Below are 15,765 nucleotides of genomic sequence, written 5' to 3'. Positions count from 1 at the left end.
AATTCTCAACATGGTACCCATTGGTGTTTCCCAGTGCTCCCTTGTTTCTTCTCCAAAATACTCTCCCTCCATAACAAAGAGCCAATCTTGGCTTCCCTCCACTTCTTTGGCATAGGAGGTGCTTCAAAAGAACCCAGGAGGCATCACTTTAGGTCTGTAGGGAGCACCCATTCCAAAATGGCTCCCTCCATCACAGGAGGTTGCTTAACCTAGCACCTTCCAATATTTTGTAATTGTCCCATTGTGCGACTGGTCTTGCTTCCTGTGTCAGTCTTTGGTAACCCCACCTCCATGTCTCAAAATTTCAAAAGTTGAAATTTTGATAGAGAAGAAGAGGAGGAGGAGGAGGAGTTTGGATTTATACCTCACCTTTCTCTCCTGTAAGGAGACCCAAGGTGGTTTACAAGCTCCTTTCCCTTCCTCTCCCCACAACAGACACCTTGTGAGGTAACTGGGGCTGAGAGAGTTCTGAAGAACTGTAACTAGCCTAAGCTCACCCAGCAGGAATGCAGGAGTGTGGAAACACATCTGGTTCACCAGATAAGCCTCTGCCACTCAGGTGGAGGAGTGGGGAATCAAACCCGGGGAATCAAACTAGAATCCACCTGCTCTTAACCACTACACCACTCTGGCTCCCAGATGGTTCAAAATGAAAACCTTGGATTCTGCACAGAAATGAATAGGATGGATGTTCTAGATAAATCTAGATGCTCTAGATATCACTAGATGGATGTTACAGGGTTAGAAAAAAACCCAGTCCCACTTGACTTCAATCCAGTAGCTCTTCCCTCCTCTCTACTTGACCTCTTTAATGCACACATAAGCAACTTGACCTCCTCCTCTTTAATGCACACATAAGCAAACGCAGCTTTATAATCCCAACTCATGAAGATTTGCTTGCAGGCTGTACTAATTGCATGGCTGACTTCATGCAGGCTGAGCTGCACGCATGAACTGCAGACTGGCACCAGAGAATCGGCTTATGGGTTAACTTTGTGAGCTAGGAAAGTATCATTGGAGCAAAGCAGCCACTGCCCCAGGGAAAGCAATCATTCGCTGTTTCAGTGTTCTACTTTTGGGAGAGCAATGATGCCGTAATGATAATGACATTGCCCAAGACAGCTCGGGCTCCGTGTATGTTTTTTTTTCAAACTTACTGTACCACTTTATATAACCCTGCAGTGTCACATGAATAAGAGCTCGTTAGAAGAATATATGGGTTCTAATTAGGGCTGCAGGGCTCAGTCGATGCATCCGTTAGATTAATTTGATTTAAACGCTTGGGATCAAATTTCATCCCCAATTAAAAACCAAGCCACTATTTTTAAAAGTAGACATTGCTGTTGTTTTAAATGGGAATTATAGCCCTTTTCAGACATTATATGCATGCATACCAGAATCCTGGCTACCATGCATATCAAGAGTACGCATGATGCTCCTGATATGTGTGGCTGCCATATTGTCCAAACAGGAGAATGTGTATACTTTGCATGCTTTTGCAACTTCAATATACCCAGACCAGATCCAGTGGTTCGTTTTTACATACTGAAGCTGTGAGCCATGCAAAATATCCACACTGCCCCTGTGGCAGCCGTGCATACCAGGAGTCAGGCACAATTGGGAGCCTCCTATTACACATGGACGCCCATTACACTTGGAGCCTATTACACATGGAGCCTATTACACATGGAGCCACCTATTACACATGGACATTACAGTTTGCAAGAATAGTCAACCCAATCTGAGACACTTCCGTGGTTTGCTAGGAATGATTTATTTATAAGAAGTCCAGGGCAAAATGTAAACTGGTACAATCAAATAGCAAAGATTAACCTTATTCTAGCTTGTCTTTGGGCCCTGCTCTTCCTATATCCTTCACATGAATGAAGCAGCACAGGCTACTGCTGAAATCAAAGTGCGTATTACTAAACCACATTGCTGCAAAACTGCTGTAACACTGTATTGTCAAAGGCTTTCACGGCCAGATTGAACTGGTTGTGGTGGGTTTTCCGGGCTGTGTGGCCGTGGTCTGGTAGATCTTGTTCCCAACGTTTTGCCTGCATCTGCGGCTGGCATCTTCAGAGGTATCCCAGAGAGAAGTCTGTTACACATTGTGTCCTGTGAGAAGAGAATGGTTAGCGGCGTATATATTGTCCATGTACCAGGGTGAAGAACAAATCAGTAAGTGTTTGGGTGGAACTTGCTATGCAAAAGTGTGGTTGACTGCATTGGGTTGTGGGTGGGGTTTTTCAGTCCAGGGAGTGATTCACATTGGACACAGTGTGTAACAGACTTCTCTCTGTGATACACCTCTGAAGATGCCAGCCACAGATGCAGGTGAAACGTTAGGAACAAGATCTACCAGACCACGGCCACACAGCCCGGAAAACCCACCATCACCTGCTATAACACTGTTTGAAGTCAGCAGTGCTAGCATAAAGCATTCAGATATTGAAGAGGAAAAATGTGCCATTTAGTTGCACTTGATTCATGGCAGCCCCAACCATGGGGTGCTGAAGGCCCATAGCTTCTCCAGTCTTTCTTGGTGGTCTCCCAGCCAAGTACAGACCATGGATGACCGTGCTTAGCTTGTTTTAGTGCTGGGTAATCAGGCATCTTGTAAGACACAACGATGGGGAGGGAGGTTGAGAGGGCATCATTCTACTCTTTCAAACACAAGGGAATACCTCAGTTAAGATAGTGCCTGCTGTGAGATTAGCATGCCTCATCTACCAACAAAGAAAATCTATTTTTGGACTTCAGAACTGTTGGTTTTACTGATATTCAATTCTATGCAGATTTAGCTGATCAACCAATTAACTGTACAAGCATTGCAGTACAATCCTATGCAAAGTCACCCCATTCCCAGTCACTTGAAGGAGGTGGCTTTAGACGAGTGCAATTTGCACTGCTAAATTATCAAAATATCTTTAAATGCATTACCATCCTGACACGAGAAAAAAAAATCAGTCCATAATGCCGGTCAATTTCTGCTTTAGCCCCGCTAGCAATTACACGAAGCTCTGCAAACGGTAATGGTAAAATTGTCCTCTGGGAATTTATCACTTCCTTTTATTCCAGTTTCAGGTAAGAAATCATTAGGGCCCCCAAGAGCATTAAAAGATCAGCCTGGAAACTCGGAATTTTCCTGAGAGTATAGAGCTGGGACTGAAAGAAGGGCCAGAGGCTAAGAGAGGAAGCAAGGAAAGCTGTCCCCTGCCCAAGGCTAATACCATTCAAGGCATAAAGTCACAAGTGACGTGTCACTCCCATGCCATGGAAATGTAACTAGCTAGTATAGAATCAAGGGGTTTGGTCTCAGCCCTGAGAATATTCTTTTCCATTCATTTAATGGAATGCTATCTTGCTTTCCCCCCAAAGGAATCTGGGCAGCCTGCATAGGGTTCCCTCATTTTATCCTTACAACAACTCCGTGAGGGGTCACCAGGTCCTCCCTGACCACTGGCAGGGGATGCAGGGACAGGGTTGCCAGGTCCAGACTGGGAAACACCTGGAGATTTGGAGATGGAGGCCAGGGAGGGCAGGGACCATAGAGATGGAGGCTGGGGAGGGCAGGGACCATAGAGCCCACCCTCCAAAGCATCCATTTTCTCCAGTAGAACTGGTCTCAGTAGTCTGGAAATGATGTGTAATTCCAGGGGAAACCCCCCCCCATCCCACCTGAAAGCTAGCATCCCTAAGGTAACTTAGGCTAAGAGTGACTGCCCAAGACCAGCCACTAAAAGCTGCTTTCTGTGGAATCCACAGCAAACCCCCCTATGTCACAGTTGGGTTTCCCACAATAATAATGTAAGGCGTGGTAGGCAGATCTGTATCCTCAAGTATGCTGCACAGCCAAGAAGGACGGGAAATAATACAGCAATTGAATTCACATGTTCCACTTGGAGCCACAATGCGGAGGAGCGGAACTTAATGCTGCTTCCCTGTGGCATGAGGAGGTAACCCCTCTTTTGCCCCTTTCCATTTTCCCGCCAAGACACAATGTAGGATTACAGTGCAGCTCATCAGGGAAAGGGAACGGGAGATTCTGAGTTGTGTGGCCCCAGACACAATTGCTGTAATGCCTGCACCTTTGCTGAGGCATGATAGGGGGGGAAGAAGTGAGAAGTGAGGCAGTAGCCTCAGCAGTAATTGGAGTGGGAATGAGGGAAGCATATGTTGTTCCTAGCTGCTTATTCACCATGGCTGTGGCTGCAGTGAAGATACATATTCCCACATCCATCGGGAAGCAGCTTAAATTGAAACAGAGGAATGATTGCCTGGCCAAAGGCTGCTCAATCCGCTTGCCTCTTGTTAGATAAAAATCACGTTCCCCAAGTGGCGTTTCCACCCTCAGGAAGAAAGAATGGCTTTCAGCCTAGCCTGCCTTACAGGGTTGCGGTTGGACAGATAAAATGGAGGGAGGGAGAACAGTGTCGTAAGCATCTTTGGGTCCCCAGTGGAGAGAAAAGTGGGATATAAGTGTCTAAAATAAACAAAGGGACAAGATCCCTGTAGCTTCCCTGTCTCTTTCCCTCACCGGGGCAAAAGCAACATAGAATCATAGAGTTGGGAGAGACTCCAAGGGCCATCAGGCCCAACTCCCTGCAATTTCGAGTAGAAAAACAGGAGAGAACCTCCTGCAACCAGCTCTTCTACTTAGCTGAAACTTTTAGTTAGAGATGCAATTTAAAATGTCGAGGGAAAAAAATCAGTTGCCAATTTAAGGTTGGGAAATACCTGGAGATTTTGGGAGTGGAACCTGAGGAAGATGGTGTTTGGGGAGGGCAGAGACTGCAGAGGGGTATCGTGCGACTCAGTCCTCATTCCAAAGTGGTCATTTGCTCCAGGGGAATTGATCTCTGTTGCCTGGAGACTAGTTCTAATCCCAAGAGATCACCAGCCACCATCTGGAAGTTGGCATCCGTGATCTTGGGACTTGGCCTTAAAGCTAAATTAGGCAAGATTTCCAGGAAATCCACAAGTAGGGTCTCTTTTTAAAAGTGAGAATCAAAAAAGTTGGCACATTGCCCTTCGTCTGCAGTAATAGAACTCTGCATCTTTATAACGAGTCCTGTGTAAATATTTCCAGATGGAAATGGGAAGCAGAGCTGTTGATTTTGCTTATTTATAACCTAAAATAAGCTCCTGGTGCAGATAGAAGCCTTGCTCTCCCTAAGGGCATAAGATACTCAGAAATCCTTGGACTTGAAAGCTGGGGTTGGTTTATGTTTATTTTTTCAAGTCTGTAATCATCCCCTCTTGAACATTTGCCTCTGGACTTATAAAGAGTCAGCACAGGGTAACGAAAAGGAATTTGCAGAGCACGTCAGATAAATATGTTTCATTGACGGGCTTCAGAACTTGTCTCTCAACTCCACTTTGTCGGTGGATGCACATGCGGAGCAAATAAAACATTTAAATCAGAAGGATATATTTGTGCAGCAAATCGTTTGTACCAAATGAACGCATGAAGCTGCCTCAGACCAGCTCATCCAGCTTGTCTCTGATCTGACTGGCAGCAGCTCTCCTGGTAGAGATTTTGCATCGCTGACTATGTGGTTCCTTTAAAGGAGAGGCCAGAAACTGAACTGGGTGGCCCCTGCATGCAAAACAGGTGCTTTTCCACTGAACCGCAGCCACTCCCCAAATATATTCTATAGTTCCTATCACATGTGCCCGTAACAAAGTGCCATTCATATCTGTACGCATATCTCCTTTGCCCAAGGTTGCCAACCTCCAGGTGATAGCTGGGGCTCTCCTGGAATTAAAGCTGGTCTCCAGTTGACAAAGAACTGTACACCTGGAGAAAATGGCTGCTTGGGAAGGTGGACTCTGTGGCATTGAATGACACTGAAGTCACTCCTCTCCCCAAAGCCTCCTCAGGCTCCACCCTCCAAATTTCCAGGTATTTCCCAACCCAAAGCTGGTAATATTGCCCCATATTGCCCAGCTAGGGCCCTCCGCTCCTCGGAGGAGCATCTGCTGGAAATCCCCGGCCCAAAACAGATCCGGCTGGCCTCTACAAGGGCCAGGGCTTTCACAGCCCTGGCCCCTACCTGGTGGAACAGGCTCCCAAAGGAGGCCAGGGCCCTGCGGGACCTTCAAAGTTTCCGCAGGGCCTGTAAAAAGGACCTGTTCCGCCAGGCTTTTGGCCAGCTGGGGTAGCCATGTCATCCAGGCCCCCTGTGGATGGGGTTGGGGGAGGGAACTGTCGCCATTTGATTGTTTTAAATTACAGATGGAACTACTGTTTTATATTTTATTGTATGTTTTAATTATGATGTACACCGCCCTGAGCCTACTGGGGAGGGCGATCTTAATAAATAAATAGACAGACAGACAGACAGACAGACAGACAGACAGACAGACAGACAGACAGACAGACAGACAGACAGACAGACAGACAGACAGACAGACAGACAGACAGACAGACAGACAGACAGACAGACAGATAGATAGATAGATAGATAGATAGATAGATAGATAGATAGATAGATAGATAGATAGATAGATAGATAGATAGATAAATAATCCTGCCTTAGCCTCACTGTGATCCAGCATCACGTAAGCAGATGTTGGATGACCCGGAACGGTGGTACTTAATCCATCACTCTCTCCCAAATAGGCAATTGCTGCAATTTTTTAAAAAGGATTGGTATGCAGATATCAAATGATTAGATTGAGACAGGGTATTTGCCAGAAATTTTGTTAGTCTTTAAGGTGCTACTGGACTCTTGCTCTTTTCTGCTACCACAGAACCTGGTGGGGTTCTTTTCCTTTCTTGGGCATTCACTGAACCGAGCCAGGACAGTGAGGGAGATCCGTGGGAGCCGTGGCAGCTCATGGAGGCAGGCAGGCTGAATGTGGAGGCAGAAGGGCATATTTTCCAAAGCAACAGCAGTTCAGAGCAGAAAGGATGCCCCTACAAGACAGAAAAGCATAATTTTCTCAGCACTTGGATGGATTGAAGATTCTGACCTTGGAAAGGGTTTAGCAAGATGCACGGATCCATCTGGGAAAATCCATTTCAGGTTAGGTCCTGAGATCACAGTTTAAGGGAGAAGTTAATATTGAAATTAGAAGAAATCTTGCAAAACTCATTAAAAATTAGATCGCTTTTCCCAGCTACCTGTGCATAAAAAGGCTAGACCAATCTTAGGTTGCAAACGTACCTAATATCTTACCTTATCAAATTCAGTGACCCAGAACAAAGAACGTTAGCAGGAGAAAAAAGTGACTCCGGGATCCCCTTCCTTTTCCTTTTCTTAGACCAGAGCTGCAGAAAAGCTCTGAAATTAGTGTCAGATGTGGCATATGCTCAGCTATTGACCTCAATTAGCGGGAGACAGCACATAACTCAATGGTAGATTACATGGCTTGCATGCAGAAGTTTCCAGTTCAATCCCTGGCGTCTCCCCCAATTCAGGGATAGCAAATAGCAGTAATGGAAAGTCGCTGACACTCTGAGCCCTGGAGATGGATCCATGGTCTGACTCTGCATAACACAGCTTTGTAAACACAGACAAAACTCAGAAGGGGGCAAAATGGGTTTGACTGAAGTTCAGTGCACTGGATTCAATGATGGCACAGGTGTCAAACTCACGACCCTCCAGATGTTATGGACGACAGTTCCCATCATCCCCTGCCAGCATCACTCTGGCAGGGGATGATGGGAACTGTAGTCCATAACATCTGGAGGGCCGGGAGTTTGACACCTATGATGGTGTTTAAATTCCACTCCAGTTCAAGATTTGACTCCAATAGTAATGCTCCATTTTTCAAAGCCAGTGTCCCGGCTTTTTAAAAAAATGCAGACGGGACACATGTCTTGTTTCTTTCTCGATGAGCTTGCTTTCTCAGTACAAGGAATTCTGTGCCTTTCAGATCCCCCAGCAGGGCCGGGCCAGGCCATTGGACTGATCAGGTTCGGTAGCTTCTGGCAGAATCAGAGCGGTTAGACTGCAAATGGTACTGAACTCGCTTTCATACTGGAACCAGCAAAACATTTAAATGGTGCATCACAGCAGTTGGTTAGAACAAGAAAGTGGCCACAACTTCATTCCATAAGTAATAAAACTTTTAAACGGAGAGTAACAGCTGATGACTTGTCTTGGGAGGCTCGCTGATGCCCTGCAAAAACTTTCAAACAGTGTGCACTGCTGAAACTGTCAGTTAATGTTTAATGCAGACTTTGCCGCCTTGCCTATCTTCCAGCTGCCATCAGCCAAACCCTAACCCTAGCAACCTTGGGGGGAACAGGGTTGGGCTCATCGCTTGCAGGCTACCTGGGTCATCTATCCCCAGAGCATGGTTGGGGTGGGTTTTGGGCCCCAGGACCAACCAGGGGGTGGGGTCTTGAGTATCTACCCCAGAGATCTTCAGCAGCTGTGGGGGGAAGTGATTTTCCCTCAGGGACACAAGGGTGAGCTAGGACCCCCTTGGGATGTGCCCATTTCATCTGGTTCTGCCCTGGGCAAATCTAATTATGTACTTTTGCAGGGTATTTCTAGGACATTGTTGCATCTCTTATGTGGGTCAGTTTGGTGCAGGCGGGCCCTGCAATGGCGCCACACTTGTTTCCAGAATTAAAACGAGAGACAGGTGGAAATGACGTGCTGCAGAGGAGTCTGCCCTCTGTGATTCTGTGTGAGCCACTGTTGTGGGCATGTTTCCTCTGAGCACAAAAGAACATTTCTGCATCTCTGCACCTGGAACAATTCAATGAACCAAACACGCCCAGTCCTGAAACACAGCAAAGACTGATTGGGAAAAGACATGGCCACAGCAGTTAATAAAGCAGACTTGCAAGTGGCTGCCTCCTTTTACAGCAGGTAATTTTACTAGGCCTGTGTATCCCAGGTGCCTGAATAAACCAATCATATATCCAACCTCAACAGAAGCTGGATGAGCCAAGCCAGTGTAATGCATCAGTCAGCTGGAGTGAATAACGTGTCCTGTGGGTGGAGTCTTTGGCTCACAGGGGACTCTGGGAATCACGTAATGGAAACCACTGCTTTTGATGCCTGGACCTGGGGATTTTTATCATTTACTACTAGGGATGATGGATTAAAGGGATGTTCAGAAGAACTGTGCCAGAATACCAACTGCTGGGAACAGTAACCACAGAAAGACTGGCTGCCGTGCCCTGGCTGTGGCCCTTCTGGTGCATTCTGTTGACCACTGGGGGAAACCAGATGCTAGCTAGATGGATCACTGACCTGATGTAGTAGAGCTTCTCTTACATTTTTGGAACCTGGTGGCATGAGCTTTCCTTTGTAGGTTGTCTTCCATGATCAAGGTGACTGGAAAGGAAGCTGATCTGAGGGATTTTTCCCCTCTAGTTACTATCTTCTCTCGCAGCAGGAGGCTATTGGAGAAAGAGGTCACTGTGTCAAAGCCATCTACTTTTATAAGTCAATGTTCCAATCTGCAGTGACTCTTCAGAGCTCTACCACTGAGCTGCGCTCCCCTTCCAATGCAGGTCTATACATTTCTGCAGCAAGTTCCGACCCCCACTGTCAATCAATTAGATTAACTAAAAGGCAAAGGAAATATGATAGGGCAGCCATTTTGGTTGTTCATATGTCTGCCCCTTTGTTGTATGTGGTAGGTGGGCACCTGCTTGGTTTCCTTAAAATGGGACAAGCAGGTGAAGAGACTGGAGCCCTGTTGCTCTGCCCTATCATCTTGCCTTCCATTACTTCTGGAATATTTTCTCTCCAGTTTTGTAATGATAATGTAGAGAGGGGTTTGATTCCCCATGCCTGCGTGCCCTTATTGCTGAAAGCAGACACCCACTCACACATTTCATATATGAATAAGACAGGTGAATGAGCAACAAAATAGCTATGCTGTCACATCAAGTTGGGTCCTAACAGCACTTGTAATGCAGTGTATGTAAAACCAAAAAAAGCTTGGCTATTTTAGGGATGGATGAATGTTCCCAATTTCATCTGTGTTTCTGTCTGTCCATATTTTCACAGCAGTTTCATTTCTCTGTTTGTTGCTATTGTTTTCGTCGATTTTGTTTGTATTGTGTGCTCATGTTATGTGGGGGGGGGGGTGCCACAAATTGGATTGGATCCATCAAAGCGTGAGCAGAATGGAAAATGTACTTAGCACTGTTCCGTTAGCACGAGCAATAAAATAGCATCTAGGAGTGCATCACTGTAGTGCTGACCCAAACAAAAAAATACCCTGTGCTACATGTCCTGAGCAGGCAGCGAAGAAAGTTTGGATCCAGTACTTTTAATTTAGTGCAAGCAACCTGCAAGACTCACTTTTAGCATTCCACTTGCACAAGTGATATAAATGCTTTATGGGATTACACCCTTTGTACGGTACAATGGATGTCATTGAGATGTATATGATGTATGTAAATTACTGGTGCACACATCATGTTGAAAAATGCATGCACTTTATGGCTAAAACTTGATCCAGTTTTTCAAGGTGAGAAAATAAGAAATTGCCTGAAGGATTCTGGGGATTAAAACAGCAGGGATGAGAAATTTACAAACCTTTCCTTGCCCATTTCAGGAAGTCTGTAGTGTGGCAAATTGTTTGTTGACTTCGTTCCCTTTCTTCCCTTTTCCCTTCCACAGAGATCCAAAATAGCTGTGTACGAGAAAATGTGGTCATATATGAAGTCGGCAGAGCCATCAGTCTTTGCCAAAACGACAGCAGACGGGGTGGCCCGCGTGAGGAAATCAAAGGGGAAGTTTGCCTTTCTGCTTGAATCGACCATGAATGAGTACATTGAACAACGAAAGCCCTGTGACACAATGAAAGTTGGTGGGAACCTGGATTCCAAAGGCTATGGTGTAGCAACTCCCAAAGGCTCATCATTAAGGTGGGTGGAATAATATAACAATCTCCATGTTGTTATAGTATTCCACCTACCCTGATGTATTGTGTTGTCATTTTCTTTCTTGTGGATTTGAGGTAAACTTACACAGTTTAAAAAAAAAAATCTTTCCATATTCCATGGAGTTAATAAGACGGTAAATTATGGTTTCATTGACTTGAATGCATTCATTTTTTTTCTAAATGTTCTCTCCGTGTTGTCCTTTCTGGTTGTTTGTTGCTGTTTTTTTTTTAATTTTACAGTCCAGTGGCTTTTTTCAGTTTAGATGGTAAACGCCTGAGGTTTAAAACCGCCATACATGACAAGCGTTAATTGCATGATGTGGTGTTCTCGTTACCTCTTTTACTTCTTCTTCTTTATCTTTTTCGTTCCTTCTTTTTTTCTCAAAGACAATTTTCCCGTCCCGCACACTTCAGTTTTTTGAGCAAATGTTTATCCTCCATGCCACCTTCCAATATTTAACCCTGTTGTTTGCTGTAACAAACACATCTCTATAGCTCCACCTCCCTGTGAAAATTTTCTAGCAATTTGTCCTCTTGTGCTCCTTTCTTTATACGTTTGAACGACTTAACCGAGCATCTGTGCATTATTCTTACGAGTTATGTTTTATCGTTTCAAGAAATGCTGTTAACCTGGCAGTATTAAAACTGAATGAGCAAGGCCTCTTGGACAAATTGAAAAACAAATGGTGGTACGACAAAGGAGAGTGCGGCAGCGGGGGAGGTGACTCCAAGGTCAGCCTCAATGTCACCACAATCGGGTACCTTAGTCAAGAGTAATCGGCAAGGCTGTTATTTTATGCATCAGGGAAAAAAGAGCCTTTAGAAGATGAGACACTGTCTGGAAACTGTCCTGGCCGACTCGCTCACTTGCTCAGTAGCTTCAATCAGGCTGGCTTTTTATTTTATGCGCTGCTTAACGTTGCAATGTATCCTGGGCCCTTGTTTAACTAACAGAGAAAGTGAACCAGTTGAGATTCTCTTGCATCCATCATTCAGGATCCAAAGAGCAGGATTTTCAGGGGCAGCCTCTTCCATCCACCCCTAAAATGCAGCCCTGGGGACACTCAAGGGTTTCTGCCAGAAGTAAAAATTACCAGTGGAACCATGCATGTACAGAAGGGCTTCAGATGTTCACTTGAGGCTCTTTGGATCCCAACTGTGGTTGATTTTAATTATTTTGAAAAATCTATATATTAGCACAAGATATTGGGGGTTCGGGGTGAAAAGAAATTAAAAAGCCGATATGCTAGTTTTGAAACCATTTCAGAGAGGCCTTTGGTATGAAGTGTCCTTCTCCAACAATTTGTTATTGGTAGGTTTTTTAAGCTGCTCATTACATACTGTAAAACCAGGACGTGAGTATTTAGGTTCATGGCTTGTTGTGGGTTTTTTATTATGATACAGAGACTTTGTTTTATAAGGCTGATGACTCCTTTGTAGTCACTTAACTATTATGAATGTTAAAAGCTCCATATTATATTGCATATGCAGCACAAGGTGGGTAGATATTGGGGAAATTAGAAAATTGGTGTTTATTTCTGCAGCTTAAAAGAATTTCTGAAGAGACGGTACCTCCCAACCCCAGGCTGAATGACTCAGTGTCCCCCAGGAGAGCAATGCCACAGGGGACATATACACTACTTTCTCTGTGGCTGTTTTGCTTTGCAGTGGGGTTTCCCATGGTTTTTTGTTTTTGGAGATTCTTCCTATATGAAGTGTCCCTAGCCAAGCTGAGCCACCATTTTGTCTACCCGTCACTTCTTTGTCGTTGCTGTAATTTGTTTTGCTTTTATGCTGTTCTTAATCTAGCATTACTTTGCTAGACTATGTCAGGTTTACTTCACAAAATCTATCACTCCAGCTGCAGACCTTCAGCATTAATTTTTTAAAAAGCCCTTCTGATCATTCTGAAATGATGTCCCAAAGAATGGGAGAAACTGCTGTGGTATGGGCAGGGGAAGGCAGAAAGGAGTGAGGGGAAAAAAGAAAGCCTAATGCATATGGGATTTCCTTCACTTCCCTTGCAAAGGTAGAGAAAAAGACACACTTAAAGAGGTTTTGAAAACCATAGGGATCCTCTTTGATCTGAAGGTGGGGTCATTGCTGAAGAGGGGGAAAGTGTGCATAACAGAGAATCAAACTCAAAAAGAATGTGCGCTCAATGCAAAGGAGACCACAAGTGCATAAATGGCCAGTGTGTGGGACCAACCAGTTGGCTTCCAACTGGATTCATGTGGAGGCCTCAAGGGTAGGAATTGGCATCCCAAGTTGGGTGGTCCTTATAAGAACACCCTAATTCCCTTGACATTGGCACTCCTGTTTTTAGGCATGGTGATGTACCACTTTATGGAAACACTGCACCTCTGCACCAATTTGAGTCTACTGAAGCATTATAGGCCCTTTTTGAGTTCCATAAGAGGAGAGAAGGGGCTCAACAATGAGCCCATTTCCATACTCAGTCTTTGTCTGAGAGAGAAAAGAAGAAGAAAAGTTTAAGAAGAATTTGGATTTATATCCCCCCTTTCTCTCCTGCAGGAGACTCAAAGGGGCTCACAATCTCCTTGCCCTTCCCCCCTCCACAACAAACACCCTGTGAGGTAGGTGGGGCTGAGAGAGCTCAGAAGAACTGTGACTAGCCCAAGGTCACCCAGCTGGCGTGTGTGGGAGTGCACAGGCTAATCTGAATTCCCCAGATCAGCCTCCACAGCTCAGGCGGCAGAGCTGGGAATCAAACCCGGTTCCTCCAGATTAGCAGAAAAGTAAATTCCATAAGGTATTTTCAGGATGGTAGCCAAGCTGGTCTGCAGAAAAGCTATAGTTTGAGTCCAGTAGCACATCAGAGATCAACAATATTTGTGGGGTATAAAGTTTTGATGACCAAAGCTCGCTTCATCAGATAAAAGCAGGAATGATGATATAAGAGTGCAGGGATGAGGCATCTTGATTCCTAGTTGTATCTGATGAAGGGAGCTTTGACTCTCAAAAGCTTATAGCCGGAAAATACTGTTGGTCTTGGAGATGCTACTGGATTTGAATCTAGCTCTCCATAAGATATATTATGGTGTGATTTTGGTTGTTGTTATCTTCACAGGCAGTTTCAACGTGAATCAGGGCACCTGCGCATAAATCCCTGCCTGTTAGGCCCGCCTGCAATCTGCCATTCCTTTTCTCATGGGTCTCTGGATCACATGAATGTCTGCTTAAGTAGCTAATTCTGTGAGTAGGTCCCCCATCACACATTGAAAATTTCAAAACACAGCAAGAGAGGATGCATGAGCCCAAAGCTCAGGGCTGCATTTCACCACAGGTATAACCTACATGGCTGTTGATCAAAGCTAAACATCCTAATAGGGAATGGGTGTTTGTGGGAAGTGAATTAGTTCCATTCATCAAGAACAAATACCCAAAAGGATCCCATTAAATTCTCTGGATTACAATGTTTTCATGTAATCTGTTACTTAAAGAACAATATCCTGTAAATGCTTCTGTAGCTAACCAAGCCATTGCAGAAGGATTATTGATAGGAAAGCATTCAAGTGGTTATTGCTCTTCCCGCATTTCTTAATAAGGGCTGCTTTTCTCTGCCTGGCAAATGGAATAATCAGTTACTTTAATCATATTGGATAACAGCAAAAATGGTTTCACGATTAAAACAAAGGACAATTTATGCCATCTTCTTCTATCCTTTCGTCATTACCTCATGAGGACTAAAAGCTGGGGGGTGGGGGGAGTGGAGGAATATCCAAATAGGCATCTTAGCTCAAATGCTTACTCCCTGATGCAACCTTAAATTTAATGTTGCACACGCCAGCATATGAAATATTTAATTTCCTGCTTGTTCATAGTGTTGTGCACAGTGGTTCACTGGCTGGTTTGCCAAAGTAGATCACAGCGCTCTCGAGCGTCTTAGTGCAAAGAGAGATTACTGTCTCTGAATAATTTTAACACAATATTTGTATAACGGGCAGCTCAGGGACAAAATCATGCTTCATTTTTTAAAAAAATCTACTCAGGCATTGAATAAAAATCACATTCCCTTAAGCTGGAGAACAAAAGAAAAATGTTTCAATATAATTGGGCTAGGGAACTAAAGCCATAATGGCCAAATGCAGCCCCAAGGGTTTCCCATCTGCCACCTGAACTGACTAGCACACACAGTTACCAATATCAGCCATTTTTCTCAAGCGGAAACCAAGGAAAAGGTCTGTTTGATCTCCTTTTCTCCATTTTAACAGTGCAAGAAGCTTTGGTGGAGTCATCCCTTTTATTATTTACCTCAACTGCTCTTTTATGTGCACAAATCAAAACAGAGTAATGAGAGGAGGCATCTGGGAATTATAAAGGGCACTGATGTTCATGTTGGAGGAAAAAGGGTTAAAGAGTCCTTTGCTTGGGTCTCCACACCCAAAGGAAGGAGTCAGTGGGTGAAGACATCAGTGCCTGCCCTAAAGCCATTCTCAGCTGAAATTATGGCTGCATACAATGTTTTCAAATTGCATTAAAATTAGTTGCTAGCCAAGGAAATATTCTCTAGTACATGGTTGGGTATGTTTGAGTACATTTATGCCCATGGGCTTTAAATCAGTGGGTTGGATCCTAAGAATTTGTCCATTAAAAACAATACCTTTCTCAAGGAACCTTATGCCAGACTACCACACCTCTTTCACTAGAGGAAAGCTATTTGTACCAGAAGAAGGATCCAACATTAGTGGAATAGATTCAAAGGCTCTCCCCGCTGTTTAATTTTATGTTGGATTATGGGTTTATTCTTCTACATTTTATGAAAACACAGTATGATAGTGAAGAATTCCCAGAGGTCCAGGGCCAGTTCTCTGTGATGAATTTTAGTCTATTCATTGCAGATATGTCCACTACATGGGGGAAAAAATGACTTTT

General features: G+C 44.4%; 1 protein-coding gene across 7 annotated transcripts in view; it reads left to right on the top strand.

Annotated features, from left to right (window-relative positions):
• Positions 1–15,765, top strand: part of GRIA3 (glutamate ionotropic receptor AMPA type subunit 3) — a 221,850-nt gene that overhangs the window by 180,356 nt on the left and 25,729 nt on the right. For 4 of the 7 annotated variants that reach the window (XM_048514048.1, XM_048514049.1, XM_048514046.1 and 1 more), the window contains exon 13: positions 10,605–10,852. In XM_048514048.1, the coding sequence (XP_048370005.1) occupies positions 10,605–10,852 (248 nt within the window). Of the gene's footprint in view, positions 1–10,604; positions 10,853–11,486; positions 11,602–15,765 lie in introns of all 7 variants that reach the window. The other 3 variants (XR_007246017.1, XM_048514047.1, XM_048514050.1) reach the window with 1 other exon arrangement.

The sequence above is a fragment of the Sphaerodactylus townsendi genome, linkage group LG13 (assembly GCF_021028975.2).
Source record: "Sphaerodactylus townsendi isolate TG3544 linkage group LG13, MPM_Stown_v2.3, whole genome shotgun sequence".
NCBI lineage: Eukaryota > Metazoa > Chordata > Lepidosauria > Squamata > Sphaerodactylidae > Sphaerodactylus > Sphaerodactylus townsendi.
Note: the sequence above shows the minus strand (reverse complement) of the source record. Positions and strands in the feature narration are given on the sequence as shown.